Genomic DNA, 19,481 nt, shown 5'->3' with positions numbered 1-19,481 from the left:
CATATGAACACATACCCTTACCATTGCAAAATGGAAGCCCAGCCAGATAAACAAACAAAGTCAGAGCAGAGCTTTCAACTCCAGATAATGTTTTACAGAAGATTTATGTATGGCTGCTTTATTGAAAATCCTTGCTATCTCTAAAGCACTAAGCATTCCCAGAAGGCATGAAAGCCCTGAGATTAAGATGAAGCAGTTCTCGTGGGAAGTGGAGCCCTGTATGTTGATAAGCAAGGCTCACAAAAGGCTCCTTCTGTCAGCCTGCCTTTACAGCACACAACATTAATTGGATTCCCCAAAAAAATAAAAAGGCAGACAATAACGAGGAAAAGGCAAAAGTCCTATTAAATAGTTTGTTTTGGCTTTGCACAATGAAATTTAGAAATCCACCTGCAATTTGGTACTTGAGGGCGTCTGGGACAATCTTCTTTTCAATTCGTAGTTGACATCTTTTACCCTCTCCTGCTTGTTGTAATCAAATTGGAACTATCGATTGACAAAATAAACTTTCCACTTTGACAGGAGTGTATTTCAAACAAGTTTAATCTGACTCATGTTTACCGCGCCATTTACCACATTTAATGAATGCATTCTGATACCTTCCATCTGCAAATGTAAAAATGTTCACAACATAAAGGATGGCAAAGAGGTAACACTGTTTAGTATAATGTACTACGGGTTTCCTTGAGATGATATTTGGCATTTTTATCCATGGGTTCTCCCGATTGCCGCATGCTGGCATGAAACAAACCTACTATCAGTGTTTTCAGACATCTCTCCAAAAAATGTCTATGCAGCATTTTGTGTTTCTTCTTTCAATCCTGCTCAATAATCCTGAGAAAGAAGCCTATGACTTTTCATCTTTGCATGAAGACATCGGCAGCTGACAGGTCTATTAAGGATGTTTGATGGCTATAAATAGTTTTAGTTAAACTTACAAGGAGATTCTTAGTGTCAAAACCCATAATTATTCCATTACCCACAGGACCACCTGTGAATAGTGACACAGTGAATACCTTAATATATTCCATGGCCAAGAAAGCTTGGACTGATACAATCAAAGTAAAATTAATAAAATGGCTGTTAACATTCCAAGTTAGAACCTCTGCAGTAACAGGGTGATTTAATTTCAAATTTGTATTAAAATTATTATGAAAAGGTCACTGAAATGAAGGTAATAAGTGTTGTATCAGTAGATTGTGGAACCAAGGAGAGCTGATTGTCAAATCTGTTAATGTAAACCAAGCTGTTCTATGAGAATCTGGAGTCAAAAGGACCTACACATTATGTTAAACTGGAAGTTAAAGTTCTTGTTTATAGGAGGGTTAGTTGTATGAATTTAGTACATTTTACAATAATTTAGTTTGGCACAACAGAAAGCACAGCAGAAACATCTGAGCAGGGTTACTTGTAGGTCCTGTGCACCATTTTGCATTATGGAAGGATAGTGGAAGAGTTAGTATGAGGAAGGATCACACTATGAAAGTTTTACAGCTTGTTAATATATTATTAAATATAAGTCTGAAGTTAGTGCAGGCTTTTTTCCGATCAAAGTATAAAACTATCAGAACGGTAGTGAATTACTAGCTTACCTTAAGTTTTTCTACTGTAACTCATTTGAATTGATACAATAATCCATTTGTAAAGAGGCAATTAGATTATTTATAGCATCCGTGCTGCCAGGCTGAATTACAGTATGTTCTATCTGTATTCATCCCGTTACTTTTTATCTAAAATATTAAAATTAGTTACGTGGTAAAACAGTGGTTTTAATATTCTGGGAGTACTAGTCTTTGTCATCACTCCAACTTTTCACTATCATTAGTGGAACTAATTAATCCTGCCATGCATTGGTAATTAATGTAATTTCACTCCTTAAACCTTGAGTGGAATGAATCTCCATGGAATTGTGATGTAAAAATAAGAATTAAAAAAAACTCACATTAATGCTTGTTGAAATTACTTCTGGAAAATCTTGGGAAAAGCTTTACAGGATCTACACAGTTCACTTATCCACTTCCAATTCACTTTTGAAATACGATCAAGAAATATCAATATACTGTAACAGCGCTGGGGAAAATTCACTTTCAACAGCCAGATACAGTCAGTGTATTCAACCAGAGAGGTACAGGCCTAAAGGCATGATATGTTAGTATAATAAGGCCTCTTAGGTTTCTGAAACACCATGGTTTACAATCTTGCAAATATACTATTGTACCATTAAAAGGTATATTGTCAAAGTCATGATTGTAAAAGCAGTGTCACTTTGTTTGGCAGTGTTTTTATGAAAAGCAATGGTATGGATAGTGTATGGACCCATTCGATTACCAGCCCTTAGCACACGCCCATCACTGCGCCAACCATTACAATGCCATCGCTTTACACCACAGACTGCACTGCACTTGATAAGTGTTGTCTCATGGTAATGTCCTGTAACCATTTCTAAGTGGATCTTATTTGGGAAGTAGATCTGTAGTCAGATTTTCAGATTTCATTAACTGCCCATGGGCAAATAAAACAAAATACATCTACTTAATTGGCATTTTTTTCTGTTAATGTTTGTTTTTACGAAACTCACAAAAGATTGTTGCGATTTTAAGTTGCTATTGGAATTGAACATGCCTGAATTTAATATTTATATTTATTTCATATCTTATTTAGGGTCTTGTATTCTAGAATTGTTTGTTTTCCCACTACACCTGCCTGAAAGATTACTTTTTTTAGTCCTGAAGGAGAAGAACATCAAAGGAAATGGCACTGTGCCATTCTGTAAACAAAAATATAAACCATGTTTGCAAAATGGTTGCTATATAGTTTAATTGCCATACAGAGTGGCATTAGCATCATTTGCATCAGTTTTCCTTGCGATTCAGTTTTGTCTCCTTGATGAGAAGCCTAAACATGTAATATGCATGTGATTCCAAATCTGGATATTTTCCCTGTCTCCAAAACGGAACATGAAATGGGATGGAAAGTCATATTTACATGTTTCTAGAGACTATTTCTCCTCATGGGTCTCTACATGTTCTAAGTAGAGTAAATAGACGTGTCCTGATTTTGGCTGTATCCCAGCTTATCAAATATTTCCAGCAGATAAGAGAGGATATGATGATGTCCTGCAGCTAATATAAAGCAAACAGTCAGAGGAGCTTAATCTTGGATTTAAACCTGAAATCTGTAGTCTAAACAATAGCATACCAGAGGATGATTTTATACACATTTTATAGGTTTTCTTCTAATACTGGTGGAGGCGTGGGCTGGACATCTGTTTAGTGTTGGCTGATGTGACTGGAGTTCAGGCAGCATTTCAGGAGGTCAGTACTTATGCAGACAAGCTTCTTCAGTCACTAGCACCAGGGAGGAGCCATCCTGAACACAGGCAGAAATAATCACCTTGCATTTGACCTTTTAACAGTAATAAACACATTAACTATGTATGTTTTTATTTTTCCAAAGCTTTATTTTAGATTTTCATTATGGCTACTCATAAAAGGGTCCCATGCAGCCTTGAAAAGTTCAGAGTATGTGTTGTGCGTTTCTGTGGTTGGTAACCTAAAACTGTCACATGTCTTAATGTGAGGGGGCCAGAATGTCTTGGGGGGGGGGGGGGGGGGGGAGTGGTGAAGTGGTGGCATTGAGGTGTTGAGAGGGGGTGGCATTGAAGGCTCAAGGGGTGGCATTGATGTGTCGAGAGGGGTGGCATTGAGGCATAGCAAAATGTATGATCACTGTTAGTGTGTGTTTGTGTGTGTGATGCTGCCGCAGTTGCGGTGCCTCTGCATAAAACACTGTTACTTAAATATAAAAATCTGTGTGTTTGGTAGTGACTTCTTTTATGTTTACAGTTAATTTATTTGGGCAATAATACATTCTGCTCACAAGATTTGAAGAATGAAGTTGAACATATTTGTAAAACAAAAAAACAAAAAAAAAGTTTCATTAAGTATTCTCTGGATTTCATGATGAAATATTTGAAGCTATAAGATGTATCTTTGCAAAGATGCAAATTTCGTTATGGAGAAAAATGCTGCCAAAAGCAAATAAGACATTACTTTAAAATGAATGGAGTGGACGAAAAATGGCATAGCCTTAGTTTTGTGGTTAGAGACTAATAATAGTGATTGGCTCCAGAAATGGGGAGGATTTGAATACATTAAAATAACAATAACAATAATAAAAAAAAATAGTTTGCCAGTCAAATTGTCTCTATATGCCTTTTCCTACTATCAGAAGGTGATTTTCTGGTTTCTCGTCTTCCTTGGTGTTAATTTTTAATGTTGAAAATTGTGATTTCCAGCTCACTTGTAATATGCTGATTAATAATTAAATTGAATATATGTATAGTGTGAAACTCCAGTTCCCGAAAATTAAGACTTCAAAACTGAATAGCATTTCGATTTCTGTAGGCATGTTCATATGGAGCAAAACAAATGTTTCTGAACACCGGAGTATAAAGAGGAATGGTGATGGGTCTGGAATTGTGCTCTTGTGTAATAAAACCACTCTGCAGATAGGATTTGCCATTATATCGTCTTTATCACGGGTCCAGATAAATTACACACAGTCGAGCTAGCTTGATACTTTTACCTAAGACAAGCAAGTTCTTTAAACCTTAATGGCGCTGTATCCATTCTAAGACAAACGCATCAGGATAACTTAAATGTAACAAGCAAATGGATTTCAAAGTAGCTGCTTTCTAAACATGAAGACATCTTCCGCTCCTTCCAATTCAAGTGCAGCTTTCAATGTTGAAAAAGCAAGGGTAAACTTGGAATATATAAGGCTTTTTTTCATAGCTTCAAAATAAATATTTTAGGCAGAATATGGTAAATTCATATACACTGTTGCTGTCAAATCTACTGGATCAGTTTAATGACTTTATGATATGTTCTTCCCTTTTGCAATTTTACAGACATGGTGTTATTTACATGACACAGAGGAGTCTCAGTATACCAAAATGGCATGCGTCACAATAATGTAGGTCATCCCTGAGCTCCTGCTGTTCCTTTCTCACTGTTTTTTGCCTATCATACCGCTATCATGCATGTTCTTGGCAACTCGTTAAAGAAAACTTTTTCCTTATATTCCAGCTTATGCACCACATTTGCTGAGACATTTAAAGAAAAGATAGCATATGCCATCTTTTCTCAGTATAAATATTGCCTATCTGAGTAATATTGATATACTCGTTTCTATAAATTCTTCCATTGCTGTCTCCTCAGCTTTTTTTCAGTTGATAATCTTTAAGATGATTCATAAATTAATATTTTTAGGAGCATCCATGTTTCTAACTATTTATATTTAATTTAATTGGATGATGGGTGTCTTACAGTATTTACTTGAGAAACTTATTTACATGAGTTATTAATGAGCCACTAAATGTTCATGTAAGATCTTTTCATGTATACATAAGGTATTATCTGTGGAAATTCACAGGAAGACATAATTTTTCACTCAATGGTGTTGTGAATGAGTTTGAACATTTCATAAACTGAAAGGCAACATGTGCAAACTCCCCAGTGCTTTTGACACAAATGGCAGATTGATGGAGGAGGTGAAACCAAAGTGTGTATTAAAAGAAGCTTATAACTTTCACAATAGAAGATTTCATCTTAATTTTTATTTTTGTTTGTAACCATCCAACTTTTTTGGCATAAAATGACTTTCCATCTTGTAGAAATTATCACCTTGTGTCATGAATTGTTAATGACCCATATCTGAATGTTTGCCTCTCTACTTGTTGAAAAGTGCTTTTACTGCATTGCTCTCTATGTACTGAAATGAAGTTGATGTGTAATTGTCAGCATATGTAGCACCACCATCAAATGCCCACTGTTCAGATTGAACTCAATACAGGGAGCTTCTGTTTGGATCTCTCAATGCCGTGACCATTGTGCCATTGAATTGACATTCTCAGAAATGTTAAATTTAATATGGTTGTCTTTTCACAATAGCATGCAAACTGGCAGGAATTTAGAAAGGGCTGAATTGCATGGTTTCCTTTGACTGGCAGCAAACAAACTATAACTGCATTTTTGTGTTGCTGCACTGGGCTTGTTCCAAAGGTACTCTGTTGTGTTCTGAGAGTTTATGATGAAATTGTCCTACAGTACAAAAGGCCACTTTTAAACATGCCAAACAATTCATCCTGTATCTAATTCCAAACCAATTCCACTCTGACTGAAGAGAAAGTCATAGCAAACATCATGCCATGCCAGTGCTTAAGGCACAATAGTTCTAGTCTTGAAGGAAAATAAAGTACAAATCAAATACAAGTCTCAATGAACTGTTTGAAGGTTTAAGTCCTATTTGTATGGTTTTAAAGACGGAGATCTGAACTGTAGTTGGTAAATGGTACTGTATCATTTGCTAGCAATGGTAAAAATGTTGTCTTTAAACCTTTAGAAAGAATTGTACATGAAACCAAAGCCAAGGGATAGGCAAGGACATAATTTAAGTATTGTATACTTGAGCTCCTAAGTCAGGATCAATTAAAGCCTTTGCTTTATAGTGTAGGTGCCCTGTAGTGTAGACATCACTGATTTACACAATTTTACTGGAAAAGAGCTTGAACTTAATACTTAAGTCCTAGTTCATATAAATGCAAAAGTCTTAAAAACTACAGTCATTGTAGCCTGTGTGGCTGGGAATAATGCCCTTTGATTAATATTAATTTATTTAATTCTGTTACACCTTCTATAGCACACATAAGAGTTATAGGTATCTATTTCAGTCTAGTTGTTGTGGAAAATTTCAAATCTGTTTGCTTTATGAAAAACTATGAGACTTTCAGAGAAAATATGCTTAAAAAAAGGTTATAAGGACTTCTATTTTATAAATTCATGCATCTGCTATCACTGAACTGTCTCTTTATATTTATTGAATGTTTTCTCCCTACAGATTTGAAAATGGTAGAAATCAACTAGCATGTATTATTCAGTAATGCAAGCTTCACTGTGGTGTCACTGTGGTGTACATGAGTGTCTGTTTAGTGTTTTTTCTTTGCAGCTTACAGGTCTTGTTTGAGTTTTTTGGTGGTGGTGTTTTTTGATGGTGTTTTTTACTTTTTTAGCTCTGCAATATGATAAACTTCACAAAACAGGCTGAAGTTTTAATATGAACTAATATATTTTCAGTTGAATCTTTCCATTTCCTATCTGAGCCGGGCAACTGTATTCGACCCTGTTTGATAGGGCTGTCTGACCACTGCCAGTTGTGGGGGAGGGAGGTGGTGCCCTCTGTTCGTACTTGACTGAGTTCAGTCTGCTGGTGGCCAACTGGTTATCCTACATCAGTCCTCTCTCTCTTACCTTGACACTGGTTTTAATAGTGTGTAAATCAGTAGATGACATGTTACAGAGGACATATTAATGTTGTCGTCTTAGAAATCATGAGAACTGTTAACAATTAATGGCATATATATGTATATAGGCTGTGTCCTCTAATCTCAGCATCCAGTGGCACAATTATAGTCTGCAGGTCCAAATAAGAAAAGAGTGACTGTGTTTTTAAATCAGAATCCTGCTTTATGTCTGATACACTGACTGTAACTCACAACTCTTGCAGTCATAAATGCCATCAATGGTTAACAGTTCTCTCGAATTCTACGCTTGATTATCAAATGTATCAGATCTGATGATTTCAATATGGAAATGGACATACTAATGCACTCAGCATGATTAGTAAAGTCCAAATTCAACAAGGTGATCGCCTTAGCAATTCAGGTATCTTTCCTCAAAATAGTATATTTTACCTTGAAATCCCCCAAAAAACACTAAAACAAAGTATTGTTTCGTTTGTTGTTTTGGGTTGATTTTTGAACAGCAGTAGATATTAAATGTTTAAAAAGGATAAAACCTGTACTTGAATGTCCGACAGGATGCAGTCTTTCTCAAGAGAAGTAACTGGGTATTAGGCTGAACAAACTTGTATATGTAACATGCCTGAACAAACTGAAACAGAGAGTGAAGGATGAAGGAGGTATCGTGGGAGTGGTTGACTGGCAAGTTCACATTACATGTATTTTTTTCCTTGCGTTGGATGCTGTTACTACAACACAGCAGCAGAGGTGAAGATGGCTTTAGTGTTTCCCACAAAGAGCGGTGGGTGGTGCAATATAGGACAAACCACACAGGCAAGCTGTACCTAAATATTTTGGGGAAAGATTTCAATATATCGATTTGATACAGTGCTTATAAAACAAATGTGAAAGAACTGTCAAACTGATTTTTCAATACTATAATATTTATTTCAATTTTTTATTCAAACACATAAAAATGATGCTTGTATTTTAAGAGTGTCAATGGATGGGACACCTGAAAAAGCCTAAATAATTATAGGTAACACTTACCTGGAGTAATTATTATACTTAGTATAATAACCTAACATTTGAGCTGATTCTTGTATTAGCTTTATTAGCTTCCTGAGATTAAAAATCTATTGAATGAGTGTACATGCTTCACAGCATTACAAAGCTTCCTGCCATCTGTCTTCCTCTTCTTCTTAATAGTAAGTGAAGCCAGAAAAAATATCTATGGGGTTGATCGTTCTGCAACTCCCTTTCAAGAAGTGGAATAATTCTCACTCAATTAGAGGACTAGAAACTGTCAACTCTGTCGAGAGACTTCTCGTTTCCATCAGCTTTGTCGGGTGTTGTCCAGGAGCACCACGAGGGAATGCCTTGTGTACACAGACCGTGTGTTCAGCTGCTGGAAAAATTCCACCAAGTCATGTTTTTTAATTTTAAATAGTTTTTTTTTTTTTTACTTCAGAATATTAATAAATCCATTTGCATTTTACATTTCAAGCTTAGTAAGTTTTTATTTATTTTTTTATTTTTATTTTTTGTTATGTGTTGGTTGTTGGCGTATGCATTGGCAATGGAGCATGCTTCAGATTCTGCAGGAAATTCTATTATAGAAAATTCTGCTTATGTTTGCTGGCAGTTCAACCAACTCGGAAGAAAATCGTCTTCATGTAATTGGAAGAATCTTATTTTTTTTGTTATTTATAATTAAATGTTATGGTTTATTCTGGTAATAATTTAATTTCTTCTTTTTTTTTTTTTTTAAAGAACTCTGGCACCAACAGAAATACATCCTTCTGACTCAGACCTCTTAGTATATAATCCACAGTTTTACATAACTGTTGCAATTTTAATCATTTGGTTTTAGCACACTCTTTATGAAACCCATCACAAATCAGGACTGTACTTCAGTTGACTTGTACTTTATTAGCGGCATGATTAGGTAATATCTAAAGAATCTATAATTTATATATTCAGATTTGCTCAAAGGCTTGTTAAATATGCATTGAATCATATCAGTTTAAAATGACAAAAAAACTTTGAACATATTCACTTTGCTAACATACAAGTAAACATGCCAGACTTTAGAGGTGTGGAGAAATGTCCTGTTAATGATTTGTGCTAATATTTAAACAAAGGCGATGCAGTATTTTAAAATACTGCATTAATAATCTGGCATGCAAAGGCCCATATTCATAAATATTTTTCATATTTGTAAGATGGAAAAAAAACACCCAATGGTACAGATTTGTATTTTATTTTTTAAAGCATCTAATTTTACTACTCTTAAATTAAGACCCTAAGAAGTTTTAGGTGACACTGCCCTAACTTTTTGTTGTCTTCCTCATTAGGAAAACCACTTGTTACATAGCATAGGGCAACTGTAAACATTTTAATAGTGTGGCCCAATGCATTTCCTATACTTTCTTCAGGATTCAGGAAAGTCATCCTGCTGATGATGATGATTATTAATCTATCTTTTATTATAGCTTATTATCAGTAATTGTTAACTTGAAACTAAGTCCCGGGTTTTCTCCTAATACACACATTGATCGATGGAAGCACACTTACACTTAATTTAATGTAATTTAGCACAATTTCCCATAATCAGCTTGCATCTCCGCATGACACCATGGGGGTTAAGCCCACTACTGTAACATGATGCAAAAAAAATAAAAAATTATTGGTCATAAATTTGACATGCAGTTGTCTAATCAAACCCTTATGTTACACAGCAGAGAAATCTGTACTGCAGTCTTAAACTGAATTATATGTCCCGTCACAGTTATGCATATCTGAAATCCAGATGTAAAAGATGCACTCAGGCATCTTAAGACTTTCTTTAAATCTCTCGCTGTGTAAATCAGATGTTTGTCAGACATACCACAGACATACAGTACCCATGTTGATTTGCTATGCTTTGACTGTATGGTCTACAGTATTTCACTAAGCTCTCTCCTAATATGGTGGTGTTATGATATAGGTCACACTCCCACTTCTTCCCATAGATGCACATTTTCTGCAAAAACAGACTGAGATCTCTGTAGTGTGCCCATGCCATGTCGTTTTTTCTTTAAGTTGGAAATGTACATGAAATGTTTTGTTTGCCAGCTAGATCCCGACCTGACAGTTGCTGTGTATTTTGTCATCTTTCTCTCAGGGTATCACGGCAGGACACCTTTTGTTTTTTGCTTTAACTTGTTCTCTTCCCTCTATCATGTGATTGTTCTATTTGGAGGTGGGGAATCATGCAGTATCTTTAACATCTCTTTACCAATGCAGTCATAGTGACCGAACATGGTGCTGAACTGTTCACACCTAAAGCTCATTTCAACATATGGCGGCACCTGATTTCTAAAGCTTGCTTTTTGGTCTTGTTGCATGAGCGTCTTCAGTTCCTTTATTTTCTGATGACAATGAACAAAGTAATGGCAAATCCTTTCTGGCATCATGCCTCGTAGCTTGTTTTGATGTGATTATTTATCCCTGCAACTGGAATTCCACAGTTCATCACGGGAGAATGATGACCCACTTAAAATCTTAATGTGTGTGGTCAGGAATGTAGCGTTTAACTTTACATGCCCACTGCCGAATGTCAAGAAACATACTTTCTGTAGAGCTGTCTCTTCTTTAGTTGAAAATCTTCAAGAGGGCTCAGTGAACCTGCATGTTGGTCTAAACCTTTTTGCATCATCACATTATAGATCAGCTTAACTTGCTATCTTAGTCACAAATGTTACCTCCTTTACACCCAACTGCAAGAAACCAGTGCCGTCGATGAGCTGGAGTCAGATATTGCATCACATCACTGAACTTTTTTTATTACACTCAAGCCAAGTAAACTCTTGTTTTCCAGGTTTTTTTTATATAGAACATCCCTTAGCTACAGCAGAGTGGTGTGCATGTTCAGGTTCTGGTATATTTATTTGCTGCCTGGCAACATCAGTTATGGCATTCTTCCACATAGTTGTCAGTTTTTCATTAAACAAACATATTCAATAACTGTACATCCAAAGAAATTGTTGGCAGAAAAATGTAGAAGTAGTTCTTGTTTATTGTACACATTTGAGCATGTTCTTTGTTTCAGTGAATCTATTATATATAGATATAGATATATACATATCTATATATATGAAACTTAACTAAAAATCTTGATATTGAGTTGAAACTCAATCCATCTGATTTTATACCCTCTTCTGCAGAATATCTGATCTTAATATGGTAATTATTGTCTATGGGGATCAAGTAAGTAATCTCTTGATATGTCCTTCACATGTCATTTTTACCTCATCAAATATTTAGTAGCCCTTAGATTAGAGCAGTCTGACTGTGATTTGACATGGGCAGGCCTATGGGGGGAGTCGTCAAATTTACAATGATTTACAAGGTTCTTTATCAGTGTGACAAATAGTGATTAGAAATTAAATAAAATATACATGAGTTCAGGGCAGTCTCGAATTGAGATTGGAAGAATATGAAATGCATTCAGGAGTCATCTGGACAGTTGTCATACCTGTATTATTGCCAATATTCCATCATAAAATGTGTAGGATTAAATTATTTAGGAAGAAAGCTGAAGTACTTCAGTTGAATATGCTTTGCACATTAAATATATATATAAATTTAGAAAAAATATACAGTGCCTTGTAAAAGCATTCAGACCCTCTCATAGTTGCTTTAAAGCTTGCAGTTGTGATGCTTTGAAGTAGGAATTAATGTGTGTGGGTGAAGAAAAATCATCGACCAGGTACATACAGTGAGGGGGAAAAAGTATTTGATCCCCTGCTGATTTTGTACGTTTTCCCACTGACAAAGAAATGATCGGTCTATAATTTTAATGGTAGGTGTATTTTAACAGTGAGAGATAGAATAACAACAAAAAAATCCAGAAAAACGCATTTCAAAAAAGTTATAAATTGATTTGCATGTTAATGAGGGAAATAAGTATTTGACCCCTTCGACTTAGTACTTGGTGGCAAAACCCTTGTTGGCAATCACAGAGGTCAGACGTTTCTTGTAGTTGGCCACCAGGTTTGCACACATCTCAGGAGGGATTTTGTCCCACTCCTCTTTGCAGATCCTCTCCAAGTCATTAAGGTTTCGAGGCTGACGTTTGGCAACTCGAACCTTCAGCTCCCTCCACAGATTTTCTATGGGATTAAGGTCTGGAGACTGGCTAGGCCACTCCAGGACCTTAATGTGCTTCTTCTTGAGCCACTCCTTTGTTGCCTTGGCTGTGTGTTTTGGGTCATTGTCATGCTGGAATACCCATCCACGACCCATTTTCAATGCCCTGGCTGAGGGAAGGAGGTTCTCACCCAAGATTTGATGGTACATGGCCCCGTCCATCATCCCTTTGATGCGGTGCAGTTGTCCTGTCCCCTTAGCAGAAAAACACTCCCAAAGCATAATGTTTCCACCTCCATGTTTGACGGTGGGGATGGTGTTCTTGGGGTCATAGGCAGCATTCCTCCTCCTCCAAACATGGCGAGTTGAGTTGATGCCAAACAGCTCGATTTTGGTCTCATCTGACCACAACACTTTCACCCAGTTCTCCTCTGAATCATTCAGATGTTCATTGGCAAACTTCAGACGGGCCTGTACATGTGCTTTCTTGAGCAGGGGGACCTTGCGGGCACTGCAGGATTTCAGTCCTTCACGGCGTAGTGTGTTACCAATTGTTTTCTTGGTGACTATGGTCCCAGCTGCCTTGAGATCATTAACAAGATCCTCCCGTGTAGTTCTGGGCTGATTCCCCACCGTTCTCATGATCATTGAAATTCCACGAGGTGAGATCTTGCATGGAGCCCCAGACCGAGGGAGACTGACAGTTATTTAGTGTTTCTTCCATTTGCGAATAATCGCACCAGCTGTTGTCACCTTCTCACCAAGCTGCTTGGTGATGGTCTTGTAGCCCATTCCAGCCTTGTGTAGGTCTACAATCTTGTCCCTGACATCCTTGGACAGCTCTTTGGTCTTGGCCATGGTGGAGAGTTTGGAATGTGATTGATTGATTGCTTCTGTGGACAGGTGTCTTTTATACACTGGGAGCCAGAAATCTTGCTGATTGATAGGGAATGGAAGTAGAGGAAAACCTGTTTGTCTGCTGAAAATTCACCCATCAGCAAAACATTGAGCCAAAGCACAAGTCCAAAGCTCCACTGGAGTGGCTAAACAATAGAAAAATGAAGGTCCTTGAGTGACACAATCAAATTCTATTGTGAATATGTGGAAGGACTTGAAAACTGTAATCTATTAGTGATCCCCAAGCACCTTGAGAGAGCTTCAATAAATCTGCCAAGAAGATTAGGTAAAAAGTTGGTATACACTTATCCAAGAAGACTTGCAGCTATCATTGCTCCCAAAATCAAGATATTTCATTTTTTCTCTTTAGTTTTTGCTAACATTTACTGTAACTTATTTTACCCTTAAAAGTCTTCAGTTTTAGCATTCAAGTCTTGAATAAAATATTAAGTAAAAAAAAATAATAATAATCATAATTTTATAACTTCACAAAATGGGACATCATAGGACGGGTCTGAATATAAGAATATATTTTGGCAATTCTGAAGCCTCGCTAATAGGACTAGGGCTTTTAGTGATGCGGTAAGGTGTTATAAAGCCAAATCCTCATGACAGGGATTGGTTGTGGGGCAAATTTTTCCAGTTCTTCCTACTGGAAGAGAGATGGGTGATAACAGCAGTGTAGAGTCATAGAAAACCGTTTGCATTGGTTTTGACCATTGAGCACTAAGGAACTGCAGAGCACCAGCTCACCACTGAACAGCTGCTGTAGAATTGTGTTGCCAAGTAGTACGCAGATATTAAGATACAAAAAGAGCCACTGAGATTATACCAAGGCCAGTGAGTATGTCCCACAGACACAGACCTGGGTATAATCCAGTATAATGCACACAGTTAAACCCTTGTAGATGCAAGCTGTTGTGAATAATAAAAGAGCTCAGGCCTGATTTCCTGTTTCAGGGGAGCAATGCTTTTGATGAGAAAACAAGTCTTAATAAGGTTACTGGAGAGATGTTTTTATCCGTCTGATTATAACCAACACTACTGTGTATACTGCACTGTATATATAGAAGGAAAACAGACTTATCCTTTATTGTAATGTAACTGATAGGTTACATGATTTATTGTTGTTAAATATGTTTTTATTTATTTTTATAGTACATACAAGTGGTAAGTGAGAGGGTTCGCTTCCTGTCCCCTGCGAAATACGGTGCAAACAGGGCTTGTTCAGATGGTTAAAATGCCCATTAGCTGCTGATTAGCTTTTCTAGCTGACTATCTAGAAATTGGTTACTAGAGAAGAACTGGGTCACAATTTTAAGTGTCCTTATTTCAACTTGATAAGCAACTAGTTTACTTCTGACTGGTATAGATACGTCTTGGAGTTTTCATATTTTGTTTCTGATCATGTAATGTCCCTGTAACCATGTATTGTGTGGATTTGCACTTTCCATGAAACTTGGGAGGTGGGGGGAAGCTTATATTGACTAAAGCTCATTCTTTTTATCTTCACACCTAAAAATGTTTTCATAATTAGGATGTAGATGCATTGTAATGACAATTAAGATTGAAAAGCAACCAGTGATAAGGAAAATAAACACAGACAAATTAAAGCCATAGCTGTAGATGCTTGGTGATGGTGGTACTTCCTCGCTTCTAACTGGAGTGAGGTTGTTAGTGGAGTTCCACAGGGATCAGTACTAGGGCCTCTGCTTTTTCTAATCTATATTAATGATCTAGACTCTGGGATAGTTGGCAAACTTGCCAAATTTGCAGATGATACTAAAATGGGTGGCTCAGCAGATACAATCTCAGCAGCACAGGTTATTCAAAGGGATTTGGATAATATTCAGTTGTGGGCCGACACCTGGCAGATGAAATTCAATGTAGACAAGTGCAAGATATTACATGCAGGCAACAAAAATGTCCACTATAATTACACCATGTGTGGAATAGAGTCTACGTGGACTCCTCACTTTCTCCATCCAAACAATGTGGGGAAGCAATAAAAAAGGCAAACACAATGCTAGGGTATATTGTCAAAAGTGTAGAATTGAGCACAAGGGCAGTGATGTTCAGACTGTACAATGCACTAGTTAGAGCTCATCTGGATACTGTGTACAGTTCTGGGCTCCACACTTCAAGAAAGATATCGCTGCTCTAGAGGCAGTTCAGAGGAGAGCAACCAGACTTATTCCAGGTCTGAAGGGAAAGTCTTACTGAGAGACTGAGGGAACTGAACCTTTTCACCCTGGAACAGAGGAGACTACATGGGGACTTGATTCAAGTCTTCAAAATCATGAAAGGCATCAACCACATCAAACCAGAGGAGCTTTTCTAGATCAGCAGGGACCCGGCGATGCAAATGGAAATTGGGCTTCAAGGCATTCAAGACGGAAAACAGGAGAGACTTCTTCACACAGAGAGTTGTCACAATGTGGATCAAGCTCCCCAGCGATGTGTTTGAAGCTGGAAATTTTGGAACATTTAAAAATAGACTTGATAGGATCCTTGGATCACTTAGTTATTAATGTACACTAAACGAGCAAGATGGTCGAATGGCCTCATCTCGATTGTAAACTTTCTTATGTTCTTATTTTTAAGGCCTACACCTACACTGTGACACCCTGACTCCCAGTATTTTATGATATGGTGTGATGATTATGTGCAATACATTTCTTGTTTTCCTACTTTATTTTCAATCTAAGGAAAATATAATTTGATGTTTCAAAGCCCCATCAGAACTCTTCAGAACCACAGGTTCTTTACAGTGGGTTTCATTTGGATGGGTTTGATTCCAATAATATGCCCAGTTTGTGGCTTTTAGGCTTTTTTGCATGTAGCCCATTCTCTAAAATGTTGATGGCGAGAGACTGATGAAAGGCCTAGTTTGCATGATTATAATACTTCTAGTCCATCTGGAGGGACTAGTAAATAGTTTAGATTTTTAGCTCCACTGTAATTATGTAAAAACCTCCACTTCAGCAGAAGGTTCTCACACCTGTGTGTGGTTTAAACCCAAAAAGTGTTCTGGCATGAATCCAAGGCCCCAGACACTGTGTGTGTTTGATGACCTTATAGTGGCTTTGGACAGAATTAGGTAATGTCTTATTTTTTTTTATTTATCAACTTGTTTTTGATTACATTTAACCGTGGAGTGAAACCAGATTGTTTCATCGAGTCAGATGTGAATCATCAGATGGATTAAGGAAAAGAATAACTCATGTTCCTCTTTTAAATTCCTTTTTCCATTTTTTTTTTGCATTGAAGATTAATTACTTCAGCCTCTTAATAATTTTGACCTTCCTCTGATATTTCTGAAGATGTAAATATTTAGGGCAAGAAACTTTCTTTAGACTACTTGAACTAGAACAAGAGTTTATGCTGATTTAAAAAAAAAAAAAAATACTGCTGATGCGTTTTCTCTCAGAACGTAGATGTTTTTCTGTGTTTTGAAATCCTTTTCGGCCTGTAAAGCCTGTACAGTAGTGTCTAATCATTCCCCACACAGAATGTAAACTAAATTGCAATCTGAGATTTTTATCCCTATGTACAGTGCTTTTTGACATGTTTTTGTTTATCTCTTCTTACATTGCTTTATTAATTCAACAGTGTTTGATAAGATACAAACTGTTTTTTGATTGTTTAAATATACATATGCATACATTATTCACAAAGTTCCATTCCAAATTTCGGGCAGAGAGATCTGAGCAATTCCAGAGCAACATCATTGTGTAGAGAGCCCCTCTGTTTTGTATCGGAGATTCAGTCGTGTTGAAAGTAGACATGAAGGAGTTTCTTCTGTTGTGTGTGGTTTAACTCCTTAAAGGAGTATTTCATGTGATTGTTTCTCTTTATCAGTCTTCCAAATTAGAGTAAAGTCTGATTATCGGTTGAGGTCAATCAACAGTAGTAGATTTCTCATACAAAAGTAAAGCGTCGGTTTTAACTAACTTAACGACAGTTTCGCCGTTTAATTCTGTGTGAGGTCATCTGTAGCCCGTCCCTTACCAATCTTGATTGCAAGGTGGTTTTAACATCAGTCTAACCATGCTCCCTTGCCTTTTGTCTTGCAGTCATCCCAGACACTCTGAGTGTGGTGTCCACGGCACAGACGCTCAACAAGGTGGAAGGAGACCCCATACAGTTAACATGCGAAGTGTCCAAACAGACCCTTCAACACAGCCACATCTCCGTGTCCTGGTTCCTGCGCTCGCCGGACCAGACTAGCACCCAAGACCTCATCAACCTCTCCAGGGACTTTGTGCTGCGCCCAGGGGGGCCCTACAAACAGCGCTTTTCCTCTGGGGATTTGAGGCTTGACAAGACCAGCAGCACAGCCTACAAGCTGACAATATACAAACTGCAGCCTGCTGACCAGGGGGAGATCTACTGTGAGGCAGCCGAGTGGATTCAGGACCCTGACAGAACCTGGTTTGCCATGACTAGAAAGCAGTCAGAGAAAACCACAGTCGACGTGCAGCCCACAGGTATGTTTAAGAGTTAGTTCTGAAACATTTTCAATGAGGGGTTAATTATTGTGGATAAGTACATATATGTATAATATGTGTGTGTATTTATTATGCATAGTTATATAATGTATATTAATTTAGATATCAAGTTTTTAAAAAGGAACGCGGTCAAAAATAAGTACAAATCATTTGTATAACTTGGTATTTTTATACGGTATTAAAATATCATGCAACATAGTTTAGTGGAACTGATCAAATGCATTCTACTTTCAGTGTTGCACAACTGTTATCTCTATAACTAAAAGAACACTTGACAAACAAACAAGTCTGAACAAGAATTTCTCTAGACTCCATGTTTTCTCACTGCTAAAATATAGGATTGCAAATCCCTCGCTGTGACAGCAGGGTAATTACTCGTAGAATTGGAACTGAACTGCTTATCCACATTTGATGAGAATGCAATGACATTCTCTATCAAGCATACTTGAGAATATCAGGATATCAGTCTATATTAATTCAGGCCTTTTATATGACATGTCTCTCTTGAGGGGAGTGTGTCTGATTCTGAAGAAACTTTACAAGGACATTTGCCTCATAAAAGTCTTCCGGTTTCAGTGAATGTTCATAGCACTTATACCAGATCTCTGTAGTATTAAGAAAAAATCACACACACACAAAACACTGAACAACTTTACTGAGAAATGGTGGGGTATACGAGTTTCTGTGAATAGAGAAATATGCAGAAAAATAGTACTGCTCACTGAAGAGTGAAATAAAGCAGTGCTGAAGGGGTTCACAGTGTCCTTCCTGATCAAAGTTGAATGAATGAATAAATAAATACATATTCAGTTCAGACTGTAACACTTATTGCTCTAAATGCTTTGTTTGGTGGCGACATATTTCTCTTCCTTCCATTTGGCTTTTCATGATCTGGCTTTTCGGTATGAATGATTCTGAATTAGATTTGTATTATATATAGATTTATCCAACAAATAAATTAAGTGTCGAAATTGAAAAATGGAAGGAACTGCGATATATGCTTTTTTTAAAATTAAAATACATTATAACACATTTCACAGAGTACCGTATTCTGTAAAGCTTTCTCAGGTTCTGCCCATACGTCGCCTTCAGCAACAAGTTAATAAAATATTTGCAAAGATACAATTACTCATGTGAATGAGTGAGAGCAAAGTGACCTCTTAAGAAAGGACCCAACATCACATTTTATACATAAATATAAACTGCCCACACAAATTTTGTTATATTAAAACAATTTTACATTTGGATAAAGACACAACTCTGTTTACTATAATGGTTGTGTGCTTTCAATAATAACTGACATGTTCACACAAAGCTTAGCTTTTGTTCTTAACTATTGCTGTAAGATCTCTGTTGCGAAATAATAAAAAATAGCATAACAAATGCTAAAAAACAACACTGTCATACTGGCATGCAGATATTTGCCCACATCCTACAGATCAGGGGAAATGCAAACATCAGAAAAATATAAAATTGTCTAAGGTAAAACTTCAGCATGACCAAACGTTTGATCCTCCATTTAATTCTGATCTGAAATGTGTATTATATTGTATTCGTTTCATAAAAATGTCAACTTCAATGATGGGAAGGAAAAGAAACCATGGATTTTATTAATCCATTAATCATCATGGCTATAGACT

At 36.9% G+C, this 19,481-nt stretch overlaps 1 protein-coding gene across 1 annotated transcript in view; it reads left to right on the top strand.

Annotated features, from left to right (window-relative positions):
- igsf3 (immunoglobulin superfamily, member 3) overlaps positions 1-19,481 on the top strand; it is a 125,303-nt gene that overhangs the window by 58,859 nt on the left and 46,963 nt on the right. The window contains exon 4 of the mRNA XM_066706529.1: positions 17,407-17,820. Coding sequence (XP_066562626.1) covers positions 17,407-17,820 — 414 coding nt within the window. The remainder of the gene's footprint in view (positions 1-17,406; positions 17,821-19,481) is intronic.

Source organism: Amia ocellicauda, chromosome 6, assembly GCF_036373705.1.
Source record: "Amia ocellicauda isolate fAmiCal2 chromosome 6, fAmiCal2.hap1, whole genome shotgun sequence".
In the NCBI taxonomy this organism is placed as follows: domain Eukaryota; kingdom Metazoa; phylum Chordata; class Actinopteri; order Amiiformes; family Amiidae; genus Amia; species Amia ocellicauda.
This window is presented reverse-complemented; position numbering and strand designations above follow the sequence as displayed.